Source organism: Onychomys torridus, chromosome 14, assembly GCF_903995425.1.
Source record: "Onychomys torridus chromosome 14, mOncTor1.1, whole genome shotgun sequence".
NCBI classification, from domain to species: Eukaryota; Metazoa; Chordata; class Mammalia; order Rodentia; family Cricetidae; genus Onychomys; species Onychomys torridus.
In genome coordinates, this window is record NC_050456.1 from 44790703 (window position 1) to 44803552 (window position 12850).

At 46.6% G+C, this 12850-nt stretch overlaps 2 protein-coding genes across 2 annotated transcripts in view; one reads left to right on the top strand and one right to left on the bottom strand.

Annotated features, from left to right (window-relative positions):
• Positions 1–12850, bottom strand: part of LOC118595264 (coiled-coil domain-containing protein 170-like) — a 44984-nt gene that overhangs the window by 4133 nt on the left and 28001 nt on the right. Inside the window, exons 7-9 of the mRNA XM_036205637.1 lie at positions 11624–11821; positions 7508–7714; positions 275–505 (exon numbers count right to left, since the gene is read on the bottom strand). Of these exons, the coding sequence (XP_036061530.1) occupies positions 275–505; positions 7508–7714; positions 11624–11821 (636 nt within the window). The remainder of the gene's footprint in view (positions 1–274; positions 506–7507; positions 7715–11623; positions 11822–12850) is intronic.
• On the top strand, positions 3362–5044 carry LOC118595555. The gene is made up of 2 exons (XM_036206198.1): positions 3362–4222; positions 4568–5044. The coding sequence occupies exons 1-2, from the start codon at positions 3915–3917 to the stop codon at positions 5028–5030; spliced, it is 771 nt and encodes a 256-aa protein (XP_036062091.1). The 5' UTR covers positions 3362–3914; the 3' UTR covers positions 5031–5044.

Here is a 12850-nt window from a genome sequence, read left to right on the forward strand (position 1 = left end):
CACGTTTTCTGTCATAAGGGAAACAACAGCGGCTAGTGAAACACACAGGCTGTTACACAGACACCAAGAAGAGAAGGAGAAAGGCCCTATGAGGGTTTAGGTGCTGACTGCGGTGTCCAGGGACACACTTGCCCTTGTAAGAGGCTCAGCAGTTCAAATCACCTCTGATGCCATGAGCCAAAGAGTCCCTCTTTGTCAGTGTTAGCTAAGGTCTACGTTGAGGTGAGTGTTGACCACGTCAGTGAAATTAGTTTTTAACGTAGTTGTAAGAGACCTCTTGCTCTCGTCCTGAGACCCCTTTGGGTGTGCTCCTGATGGTGGAGGGCTCAGGAGGGCCCCGAGGTGGCGTCTGGTGGGCTGGTGTCTGGTGGGCCTTCTCCTCTGATCTGGCTGCCGGCTCCGCCGAGTCCGATGAGGTCTTCAGGTTGTCTGTTTTGGCAACTGCCTTTTCTTTCACTGTTTCGACTTTTGTTACAGATTGCCTGAGCCTCTCAATTGTCTTGTCCTGTGTGAGGATAAAAGGGACAGGGTGCTTAGATCTCCTGGAAGTAACAGACTAGACAACTCAACTCGGTTTGGAGGCAGGGTCTCACAACGTAGCCCTGGCTGGCCTGGAACTTAGTAAGTAAACTAGGCTGGCCTTGAATTTGCAGAAATCTGCCTGCCTCTATCTCCCTAGTGCTGGGATTAAAGGCTTGTGATACCATTTGGGCTCAAATGCCTTAAAAAAATACATGGAAAGAAAATCTTACCAATTTCTGAATTAAGAGAATATTTCTTCACTTTAATATTCATTAATAACCTACCTTGTCCTAGCAATTTTATATACTAGACACATGGAATTTAAAGAGGCTTAACAGATTTTCTTTGTCCTCAGCAATACTATACTCTACATTAACCAAAAATCAAAACAGAAAATAAATGGTTCTGCAGCAAAGAAATATCCTTGATAAACTGCACACCAGATGGTCACTAACTTAGTGCACATTTGAGTTCAGATACTGAAAGCCCCCCCCCCCCCCGTCTCAGTAACTTAGCCTAAGAAACGGCCTTGAGAAAGATAATTGGGAAAATAACCTTGAGTCAAGGCAGGAGATATCAAACACCCGGTCTTGGGAGGAACAAACCTTGAGTCAGAACAAGATATCTATAATTGGCTACCTGGCCTTGGAGAACAGACAGCTGCACATTCCTGAAAATTAAAGATAGCCCCCAAGTTCACCCTGGCCTTATTTGAATTAACCAATGGGGACCCTGTAACTATGCTTCTCGCTTCTGTAACCGTGCTTCTGCCCCCAGGACTCTATAAGAAGTCCCCCTTCCCCTAGGAAGGCGCGCAAGTCCTCTGAAAGACTTGTCGCCCCAGGTACCTGTGTATTCAAATAAACCCTCTTGCTGTTTGCATCTGATCCGTGGTCTCGGTGTGTTCCTTGGGTTTGGGGTCTCTCTTGAGGAAAGATCCCCTGTGGGGGGCTTTCTTTCATTGGAGGTTCCACCGAGATTGAGACCCCTCCCCAGGACCACCGACCCACCATCAGGAGGTAAGCCGGCCGGCCTCGGTATTTGTGTTTAAGCTCGAGCCGTCCTGTGTCCGTTTTGTCTCTGTGCTGTCTGTTTCTATGTTTGAGCTCTGTTCCTGCGCAGCGTCCGGAGGGACCAGGAAAGGAGGCGGGCAAGGTCTGCCGTGAGGCCGGGCCGCCTGAGTCCCGCACTAGGGTATCTCCCCTAGTGTTCTGTATCGGGGTGAGGCTGAAGGGGCTGACGAGCCCGGACTTCGCTCACCAACCCTGGAAGACATTCCACGGGAGTCTAAAGTCCCCTTTGGGGCACGGTTTTACACTCACGTATCCAAGGGATACGTGGTGTCTGTTGGAGAGGAGGGATCCGGACCCTCACAGCACTCTCCGTCTGAGTTTCTGCTCTCGGTTTGGAGCCGGAGCCGCGCAGCGTGTGTCAGTCTTATTTATGTTTGTCCGTCGTTCGTCATTTTCTGTTTAAAGAAACCGCCATCTACCTCCTCCCTTTACCCTGTTCTCCCACGAAAGGATCCCCCTAGAGGGGAGGAGAAAGCCGAGGAGAGTGCGGCCTGGCGGCCGAGGGAGAAGGGAAGGGGCGCCCGGGAGCAGGCGCGCGGGGACTCAGCGAGGGTGCATCCCGAGAGGCGACAATTCAGGGCGTCCCAACGAGCCAGCAAGAAGGATGATGGCAGTGGGGCGCGGGCCAGCCCGGCCGCGGGCACCGTGAGCCCGAGTGCAAGCGCCGGGCATGCAGCTGCAGTCCCCGGCCTCGGCCCCGCTCCGTCCCCGCTGCGCTGCGCTGCCCCCCCCCCCCCCCCCCCCCCGCCGAGCGGCGCGCACCATGCCGCGGGTGCCCGCGACCCTCTACGCCTGTCTGCTCGGGCTCTGTGCACTCGTGCCGCACCTCGCGGAGAGGAGCAGCCGCCGCGGGAGTGCCAGCGCCCCCCCTCCGGTCCCCCCCTTGCCGCCGCTGTCCCGGCCCCACCGCGGGCCACCCGCCCGCTGCCCGCCGCCACTGAGGGGATGCGAGCCGGGCTGGCGCGCGCGGGAGGCAGCGGCTGCTGAGGCGCGTGGGGCACGGCGGCGGCGCCCGCCAAGGCCCAGAAGCGCTCCAGCCCGCCCCGGCCCCGGCCCAGGCTCCCCCGCGATCCACCTCCCCACCCACCTCCACCGCCCTCAGCCCGCCTGGCGGTGGTCCCCGTGCGAGCGCCCGGAGCGGCACTTCCCGGGCCGGCCGCTACTGCGGCAGAGGTCCCCGTGCGGCCGTGGCGGAAGCGGCGATTCCCGGCCGACCGCCACTGCGGCGGGGGGCGGTGGAAGCGACAGCTGCATACAATACTGGCCGATTTTCGGCCTTTGATCCTTACAACTGAAAACAGCATAATGCATAACCCTCCTTTCTTTAAGGACCCTGTTGCCTTGACTAATTTGATTGAGTCCATTTTTAATAACCCACGCCTAACCCACCAGCCTACATGGGATGACTGTCAGCAGCCTTTCCCCTCACCCGCCCGAACTGGGACTTCAGGACCCCAGAAGGTAGGGAGCACCTACATCTTTTTTGCCAGTTGCTCTTAGCGGGTCTCCGGGGGGGCTGCTAGGCGCCCCACCAATTTGGCTCAGGTCAGCAATATGGTCCAGGGAAAGAATAAACAGCCGACAGCATTCCTAAAAAGACTTAGAGAGGCCTAGAGGATATATATATATATCCATCTTATCTTTCATCTATCAGTCAAGTCCTGGCCGCTGTAATGTCTCAGGGACAGGTCAGGGAGGGAGTTAGGAAGGAAGATCAAAGAAGGACACCCCTTGACAAAGACCAGTGCGCCTACTGCAAAGCGAGAGGACATTGGGCTCATGACTGCCCAAAGAAACCTCGAGGGCCTGAAGAAAAACTAAGACAGGAGCCACGGACCTCCTCAATCTGGAAGATTAGGGAGGTCAAGGCCAGGAGCCCCCCCCCCCCCCAAGCCTAGGATAACTCTCAAGATCGGGGGGCAGCCAATGACCTTCCTAAGGGACACCGGAGCTCAACATTCAGTCCTGACCCACATCGGAGGCTCTCTCAGTGACTGCACAGCTTTGGTCCAGGGGGCCACGGGTAGCAGGAGATAGCGATAGACCACCGAGAAAAAGGTTCAGCTGACATCTGGACAGCTCAGCATCATACACTGTCCCGGGCACCGAAAGGATGACTCTGTAATAGCACGGGAAAATCGGCTGGCCAATCTGACGGCCTGGACAATGGCCTTACAACCCCCAGGGGTGACAAGCTGCTGGTCATGCAAGACTACCAACAGCCAAACAGGGACCCCATGCTCTACAGCCCGGAGGACCAGGAACTAGCAAAGAAAATGGGGGTGGAATAGAGCCCCGAACGACAAGCTAACATCATAGATGAAGGCCCGTCTGGCTGATGAGGTCTCGAACACTGTATTATTAAATCAGAAACAGGTCCTCCAACAGGTGACTTCCAGCTGCCCTGCTTGTGCCCAAGTCAACCCAGGAAAAACCCATCTGAACAGAAGAAGCTGCCTGCGAGGCCACCGCCCCGGAGTCCATTGGAAACTTGACTTCACTGAGGTAAAACCTGGGCTATATGGGTACAGATACCTTCTGGTTTTTATAGACACTTTTTTAGGATGGACGGAGAAAGAGACTGCTACCATGGTAACCCAGAAACTCCTGGATGACATCTTTCCCAGGTATGGAATGCCCCAGATATTGGGGTCAGACAATGGGCCCGCCTTCATCTCCCAGGTAAGTCAGAAGATGGCCAGGCTATTGGGGATCGATTGGAAACTCCATTGTGCATACCACCCCCAGAGCTCAGGATAGATAGAACGCATAAATAAAAACATTAAGGAGACTTTGACCAAATTAACGCTCGCAACTGGCACTAGAGATTGGGTGCTCCTACTCCCACTAGCCCTTTACCGAGCCCGGAATACTCCTGGGCCTCACGGCCTAACCCCGTTTGAGATTTTATATGAGACTCCCCCACCAATAATAAACTTCCTTCACCCTGATATCTCCTCTTTTGCCACTAGCCCTACCCTGGAGGCACACCTTCAAGCCCTCCAACTGGTACAAAAGACGGTGTGGAAACCCCTGGCAGATGCCTACTGGGAGCAACTGAATCGCCCGGTGATGTCTCACCCATTCAAGATTGAAAACTCTGTCTGGGTCCACGTGTCACATATGAAGGCCATCAAAGAACCCGATAAAGCTGAGAACACCAAGACATCTACATGGAAAGTTCAACGCTCCCCAAACCCACTAAAGATAAGACTTATACCTATAGGTTCCCCTAATTCCCCTAATAGCCCTCCTAACATTAGGAGGGGCATCATCAGAGTCCTGCTCATTTTATTTTTGGGGCCATGTATCTTCAATAGATTGATACAATTTGTCAAGAATAGGATTTCTGTTGTCCAGGCTTTGGTCCTAATTCAGCAGTATCAGAGGCTCCGAGAACCAGAGATGGAGCCGACCCCTTATTCTCCATCCTAAAATGAAAGATTCCATTTAAAACAAAAGAAAATGGGGGAATGAAAGGCCCCCCCGTCTCAGTAACTTAGCCTAAGAAACGGCCTTGAGAAAGATAATTGGGAAAATAACCTTGAGTCAAGGCAGGAGATATCAAACACCCGGTCTTGGGAGGAACAAACCTTGAGTCAGAACAAGATATCTATAATTGGCTACCTGGCCTTGGAGAACAGACAGCTGCACATTCCTGAAAATTAAAGATAGCCCCCAAGTTCACCCTGGCCTTATTTGAATTAACCAATGGGGACCCTGTAACTATGCTTCTCGCTTCTGTAACCGTGCTTCTGCCCCCAGGACTCTATAAGAAGTCCCCCTTCCCCTAGGAAGGCGCGCAAGTCCTCTGAAAGACTTGTCGCCCCAGGTACCTGTGTATTCAAATAAACCCTCTTGCTGTTTGCATCTGATCCGTGGTCTCGGTGTGTTCCTTGGGTTTGGGGTCTCTCTTGAGGAAAGATCCCCTGTGGGGGGCTTTCTTTCAATACAACTAACTCTTGAAATAGTATAGAAACTAAAAGGCCTCAAAACAGCACAAAAAAAATTAAAAATAAAATAATCTATTAACGCAATAAGACAAAAAGAAGAGTGTTCACACTTGTGACTCCAACAATTCATAGGCTGAGGCAGGAAGATCCGAGTTCCAGACCAGCCCAAGCTATTTGGTGAGATCCTTTCTCAAACACCACAGTAAAACCAAAAGAAGGTGTTGGAGAGATGGCTCAGCCATTCCAAACGCTTACTGCTCTTGCAGAGGACCTGGGTTTGACTCTGATAACACACATCAGGCAGCTCACAACGTCCTGAACCTCTAGTTCCGAGGGTTCCGAGGGATCCAATGCCCTCTTCTGAGCTCTGTGGGCATTTGGGTGCATATGATACACAAACTCATGCAGGTGCATACACATAAGATAAAAATACATATAAATAAATCTTTAAAAACTAAAACAAGGCCGGGCGGTGGTGGCACACGCCTTTAATCCCAGCACTTGGGAGGCAGAGCCAGGTGAGTTCGAGGCCATCCTGGTCTACCAAGTGAGTTCCAGGAAAAAGGCACAAAGCTACACAGAGAAACCCTGTCTCAGAAAAAAAAAAAAAAGCAAATGGTTTTGAATAGTAGCCACTTTTGAGAAGTAGTGAGCTATGCGTGGGTTTCGACGGGATTAACAACATTTTGTCTGGTGGCTTCACAGACATGCAGTTTATTTTCTTATAGCAGTGGTTTTCAGTCTATGGGATGCAAACCCTGCAGGGGTTCAATGACCCTTTCACAGGGGTCACCTAAGACCATCAGAAGACACAGGTGTATGTGTTACAATTAATAATAGCAGCAAAATTACAGTTATGAAGTAGCGACAAAATAATTTTATAATCACCACAACATGAGGAACTGTATTAAAGGGTCGAAGCATTAGGAATATTGGAAACAGTGAGTTATAGGCTTTAATATTATTTTGCATGTATACAAAATCGTTCTAATTGTGTGTACAAGCATGTGTCCATGCATGCGTGTGTTTGTGTCTGTGTATGTGTGTGTGTGTGTGTGTGTGTGTGTGTGTGTGTACATGCCACAGCTCTGTAAATGAAACTGACAAATCAGAAGTTAAATTATACAGCAGAAATGAAGCTTCTCTAAGGAATCACTGTGTTTCTCAATGACTATCAGACTATTCAAACAACAACCCCCCAAAAATAGGAATTTCCACAGAAACCTCATGCTAGGAGAAGGAAAAGTCACCAGCCATAGGGGAAACTTGTCTGCTAGGAGGCAATTTTACACAATTTTAACAACTTGTCAGACCAATTTAAGGGATGAGACTGAGGCCCAGACATGATGGGTCAGTGGTAGGGAGGATGGCACCTTGACCAGGAACATTCAAACTAAATGTGCATATTTAAACTCTGTTTAACTGTGATCTCATTTCAAGACCCCAAAGACGGACTTGAGGGTGTTCACTGGATTTCTTTGTCCCTCTTCACAATATGACCAAACTGAATAATTCTCCCTTTTTTTTTTTTTTTGCTTTCCACTATTAATTTGGCTGTTATATACATATATATGTTTTATTTGTTTTGCGTGTACGGGTGTTTTGTTTGCATGTATGCCTATGTACCATGTGCACGCAGTGCCTGAGGAGGTCAGAAGAGGATCAGGTTGGCTCCCCTGGAACTGTGGTTACAGATGGTTGTTAACCATCATATAGGCACTTAGCATGATCCTTGGTGCGCTGGAAGAAAAGCCAGTGCTATTAACCACTGAGTCATTTCTCCAGGCCCCTAAATGGGCTCTTTCCTCTGGCTTATTGAGTGGTGGAACCTGGCTTGGGCCACTTAGTAATGAACTAAATAAATAAAAAGTATAAAAGTTCACAGGGGACACATGCAGCTAAACCAGGAGGACCCCAAAGCGCAGGTGACTGTCGAGAAGCCCGGCTCCCTTCGCTTACTTTAAGGACGTTTATCCTCGTCAGTTGAGTTTTCATGTTTTTATTGGACAACTTCAAATCACTAAGCTGCTTCTGAAGCTTCTGAATTTTCTCCTCCATTCCTGGGCCGACAGCCATCTTCGAATTCTGCTCGATATCCAATAACACTTCCAACTGTTTGAACTTCCGGTGTTTATCTGTCTGGGCAGTCCGAGTCCTGGAGTTTTCCTTTGTAGATATTAACAGTATGGAAATTCAGAACTGTGCTTTAAGATGTTCTGGGTGAGGTTTAAATATGAACTAATAAAATCATCAGGAAAATCAAACATGCAAATGAAATGATGACTCAATAGTTAAAAAATACATTTTTAAGTACTATGTATTAGCATAGATTCATCTATCTTCCTGAGAACGCACTAAAATGTATTATTTGGATAAAGATTCACTTGCCACATGATGTACAGCATAATTAGTAATGAATAAAATGGAAACCATGTAATTGTCGAATTAGAATTGTTAAATTATGCATGATAAAATATACATTCCCTAGAAATTATTTCTAAAATAGCTATTAAAAATAATAGTGATATTGCTAAATGGAAAATATATATAAAAGAAATTTCATGTATTTTAATTATGCTAAATAGTCATAAAATGACAGGTGGTGGTGGCATACACCTTTAATTCCAGCAGGAGTCAGAGGTAGATGGATCTCTGAGTTCAAGGCCAGCCTGGTCTACAGAGCAAGTTCCAAGATAGCCAGAACTACACAGAGAACTCTGTCTTTAAATATATATGTGTGTGTGTGTGTGTGTGTGTGTGTGTGTGTGTGTGTATGTGTATATACATATATACACATATGTGTATATATACATTATCATACATATACTTATATATACATATATTTATATATTCATTTATATATTAATAAAAGATAGTCAAAAGAAAATATTCCCGGGGTTGGGGATTTAGCTCAGTGGTAGAGTGCTTGCCTAGCAAGCGCAAGGCCCTGGGTTCGATCCTCAGCTCCACATACAAAAAAAAAAAAAAAGAAAATATTCCCATACAACAGTGTTGCCTCAAAGTCTTGGAGTTTATTGGTGTTTTGGAGGAGGGTTTGAGACAGGTGCTCATGGACCTCTGACTGGCCTGGGACCCACCATGTTGCTGAGGATGGCCCTGAACTTCTGATCCTCCAGCCTCTGCCTCCAGAATGATGGATTCACAGACATGTGCCACCATGCCTGGTTGATGTGTCACTGGAGACGGAACCCAGGACTTCCTTTATGCCAAGCAAGCACATTACCACTGAGCTCCCTGAGCCCAAGTGTTTCTATTTTGATTAATTATCTACCACCTTACTAGAGTGTCTTCTGCTCAATAGTTTCTTTCTTGGTATTCTGAGTATCTTGGGGATTTTAGATCTGACTTTAGATTTGTCTCATTATGTTGTTTATAATAATGTACATCTTTTAAATCTCCTCTCCACCCTCCTCTTTTCCTCCCCTCCCTTTCCCTCTCCTCTTCCCCCCTCCCCATCCCCACCGCAATGGAAATCAAACCAAGGTTTTTAAATATGCTTAGCACATGCTCTACTGTGGAGTTCCACCAAGAGTCCCTAGATGGCAAAATATTCTTTTACATTTTCCTTTTCTGTTTATACAAATTGCCTTAGTTACTTTTCTGTTGCTATGGAGAGACATCATGATCAAGGCAACTTATAAAAGAAAGCATTTAGGGGTTGGGGTTTTAGCTCAGTGGTAGAGCGCTTGCCTAGCAAGTGCATGGCTCTGGGTTCGTTCCTCAGCTCAAAGAGAAAAGAAAAAGAAAGAAAGCATTTAGTTGGGGGGCTTGCTTATAGTTCCAGAGAGTGAGTTTACGACCATCATTGGGGGGGGGGGGCATGGCAGCAGGCAGGCCTGGCACCAGAACAGTAGCTAAGAGCTTACCTCTTATTCACAAGTTAGAGGCAGAGAAAGACTGGGCCCAAACCCAGTGACACACCCCCTCTAATAAGACCACATCTCTTAATTCTTTCCAAAACAGTTCCACCAATTAGGAAACAAGCATTCAAATATTTGCACCCATGGGGGCCATTATCATTCAAACCATCACGCAAACACTGTACATTTTCACCTTCACTAAAAAACCTTGCCTGGGCTGTCTATTTAGTCTCTCTAAAGAACATCTTACTAGTTTGTTTTGACATACATATTACATATAATGAAAACATAATAGACTACAATATAATGTCGTTAGAATTTGTGTATGCACTGGGAAACAAACAGAAGATGTCACCAGACTCAACTGGCTGTGATGTTCACTTTATTGCAAAGATGAGGCACTGCAGCAATGTCTCTGAAAGACGCACGCCTAAATAACTGGTTCCTGGGATGACAGAGGCAGAAAGAGAAAACACTATTACCGCTATCCTGAGACCTTTTAAAAAGATGGTGGATAGGACGTGCTATTCATATTTTCTTAAAATTTAATAAATTGTTTACATTTTGCACATAAATGAATTATGATTGTTCAAGAGTGAGCGCAGAATTTATGCTTAAGCTTGACCACTATGAGGCACATTCTTTTAAGTCATTTCAGAGTGAAGCTTGGCATGGTGCCACATGACGTTAATGGCTACCGAGGTAGGCAGACCTCTGAGTTTAAGGCTAGCCTGGTCTCCATATCAAGCTACATAGTGAGACCCTGACTCAAAAGGCAAAAACAAATATTATTTCAGAATGATGGCATACTTTGCTTACATTCATGTGTGTGTACCATATACATGACTGGTACTTGAGGAGGCCAGGAAAAGGTATTGAATCCCCTAGAGCTGAAGTTCCAGATGGTTGTGAGTCATGGTGTGGGTTCTGAGACTCAAACCCAGGTCCTCTGCAAAAGCAACAAGTACTCCAAACTGTTGAACCATCTATCTCTTCAGCCCCAATGAGAGAGGGTTTTTTGTTTTTTAAAACAAACAAACAAACAAACAAACACAAAATTACTGAAAAAAAATACTGTATGGTCCCAGCACTTGGAAGGCAGAGGTAGGTGGATCTCTATGCATCTGTAGCCAACCTGGTCTACGTAGCAAGTTCCAGATCAGCCAAGGCCACGTGGTAAGATTCTGATTCCCAACAAGTCAAAGGAAACAACACACACTGATGGATGAACAGGCTGAAAGACAGGCTCAGTCAGTGGTAATAAGTGAGTTATCGAGATTGCACTGAGCCATATCGTTCTAGAAGAGTGTGGCACGGGATAGGACACAGCACGTAATTCTGTGAAAAGCATTGAAATGGAAACAGAAACTCCCGGAAATAAACTGTTGTCATTCCTCCCCTTTTGATCTGCCTCTTCCCTCACAGAAACATGGAGTCAGGAAGCAGAGGAGGTCAATGGCTTATACCGGAATAATTAAGGAATGTCATCAGTGGCCCCTCACAGACAGCCATCATGTCATCTGTCACAACACCTTGACTTCCACCACACAGAGAGCTGTTCCTTTAAGTGTGCTTCCTGTTCATCCCATTTAAAAGTGAATTAAGGTATGTATTAGCCAGGGGAATGGGAACATGTCTCTAATCTCAGCTAGACTAGGAAGACAGAGGCAGAGGAACTATAAATTGAAGGTTAGCCTTGGCTACATTGAGAGTTTTGGTCTAGCCTGGGCTGTAGTATATTGTTAAACTAAACCTTGTCCAACAACAACAAAAAAAGGCTATTGAAAGTAAACTTCATATTAACAAGTGCCATCATAATACTTATCAAATATATGTACAGTAGATAAAAAGAAATAGGGAAAGATGGGAGGCTTTTTTTTTTTTTTTTTAGAAAATTGAAAGCAAGAAGGCTTTGAAGCAAATCTCCCCTTTCCCATTCTCAAAAAAAGTATGCACCAGATGTGGTGCACACCTGTGACCCCAGCACTTAGGATTCTGAGGTGGGGATGCTGTGAGTTTGAGTACAGCCAGGGCCACACAGTAAGATGCTAACACACACATACTCACATGCACACACACCAAAAATGGAAATATATAAATTACATAAGCAACTTCAGTAATGTTAAAGCTATTGATAACGTAAACCAAAATGTGCCCTTTCTTAGAGAACCCCACCACCCCAGGAAACTCTTACTTTCTTCCTGCCCATGTCTACACTCCTCAGAAGGGAGCTGACAGCACCCTTTCTTTCCAGATGTTGCAAGGGTCTCTTCTGTCCCATATAACTTTCTTCACTTTGGGGTGACCTTTCAGCAGCTTCTTCATAGAGGTGGTACAGCTGCTCCAGTCTCTTAGTGAGCGTCTGAATTTCCTGCTGCAGGGCTTCTGATTTCTGCAAGACACGACATTAAATAAGCATTTCCGGTGCTCCAGGCTTCCCACACCATTCCCAACTACCTACAAGTTCTATTTCTATAGACACTAAGAGGACACTGAGTAGATTTGACATGTGCTTTTTTGTTGTGTGTATGAGTGTTCTGCCTACATGTATGTCTGTGCATCACATATGGCCAGTGTCCAAGGAGACCAGAAGAGGTATCAGATCTCTTGGAACTGGAGTTACAGATGGTTGTGAGCCACCATGTAGGTGCTGAGAATTAAACCTAGGTCCTCTGCAAGAGCAGCAAGTACTCTTAATCACTAAGCCATCTCTACAGCATTGGTTGTTTGGAGTTCTGAGATAGATTCTTATTCTGTCAACCAGGACAATCTTGAACTCACAGCATTTCTCCTGCCTCAGCTTCCCAAGTACTAGCATTATAGTTGTGGATCATACATCCGGATATATTTATTGTTTTAAGAAGTAAGTAGAAAACCATGTTACACAAAGATAAGATGTATTCATAGTGGGAAATAAAGTTACATAATTATTTTGTTGCTGTTCTTTGTGACAGGGTCTTGCTGTGTAGCCCAGGCTGCCCTGGAACTCACAATCTTACCCTTAGCGTCTCAAAACCTGGGATTATAGGCATGTGCTGTCATGTCCAGCTAACACAGTGCTGTTAAATTAATATGTATTGATCTTATGCTGAACTACACTAAGCATTTACCATCTATTAACCCATTTAATCGCTGCAACCACACTGACCGCAGGAATGTCAGCTCTTCACTCCAATTTACAAATGGAACTAAGGCACAGGGAAGTTAAGTAACTTGCCCAAGAGCACACAGCTGGCAGATGGTGGAGCGTGGGGTCATAGGAGGGCTCTTTGTTCTAACCAAGCCATCATGTCTCCAATACAGTGAAGGACAGCCTGCTCTCTTCTTCCACTTAGTAATAAAAGTGCAATCAAAATTACAATGAAGAGCTGGAGAGATGGCTCAGCATCCAACACCCAGGTCAGGTGTGGGAGGCACAGAG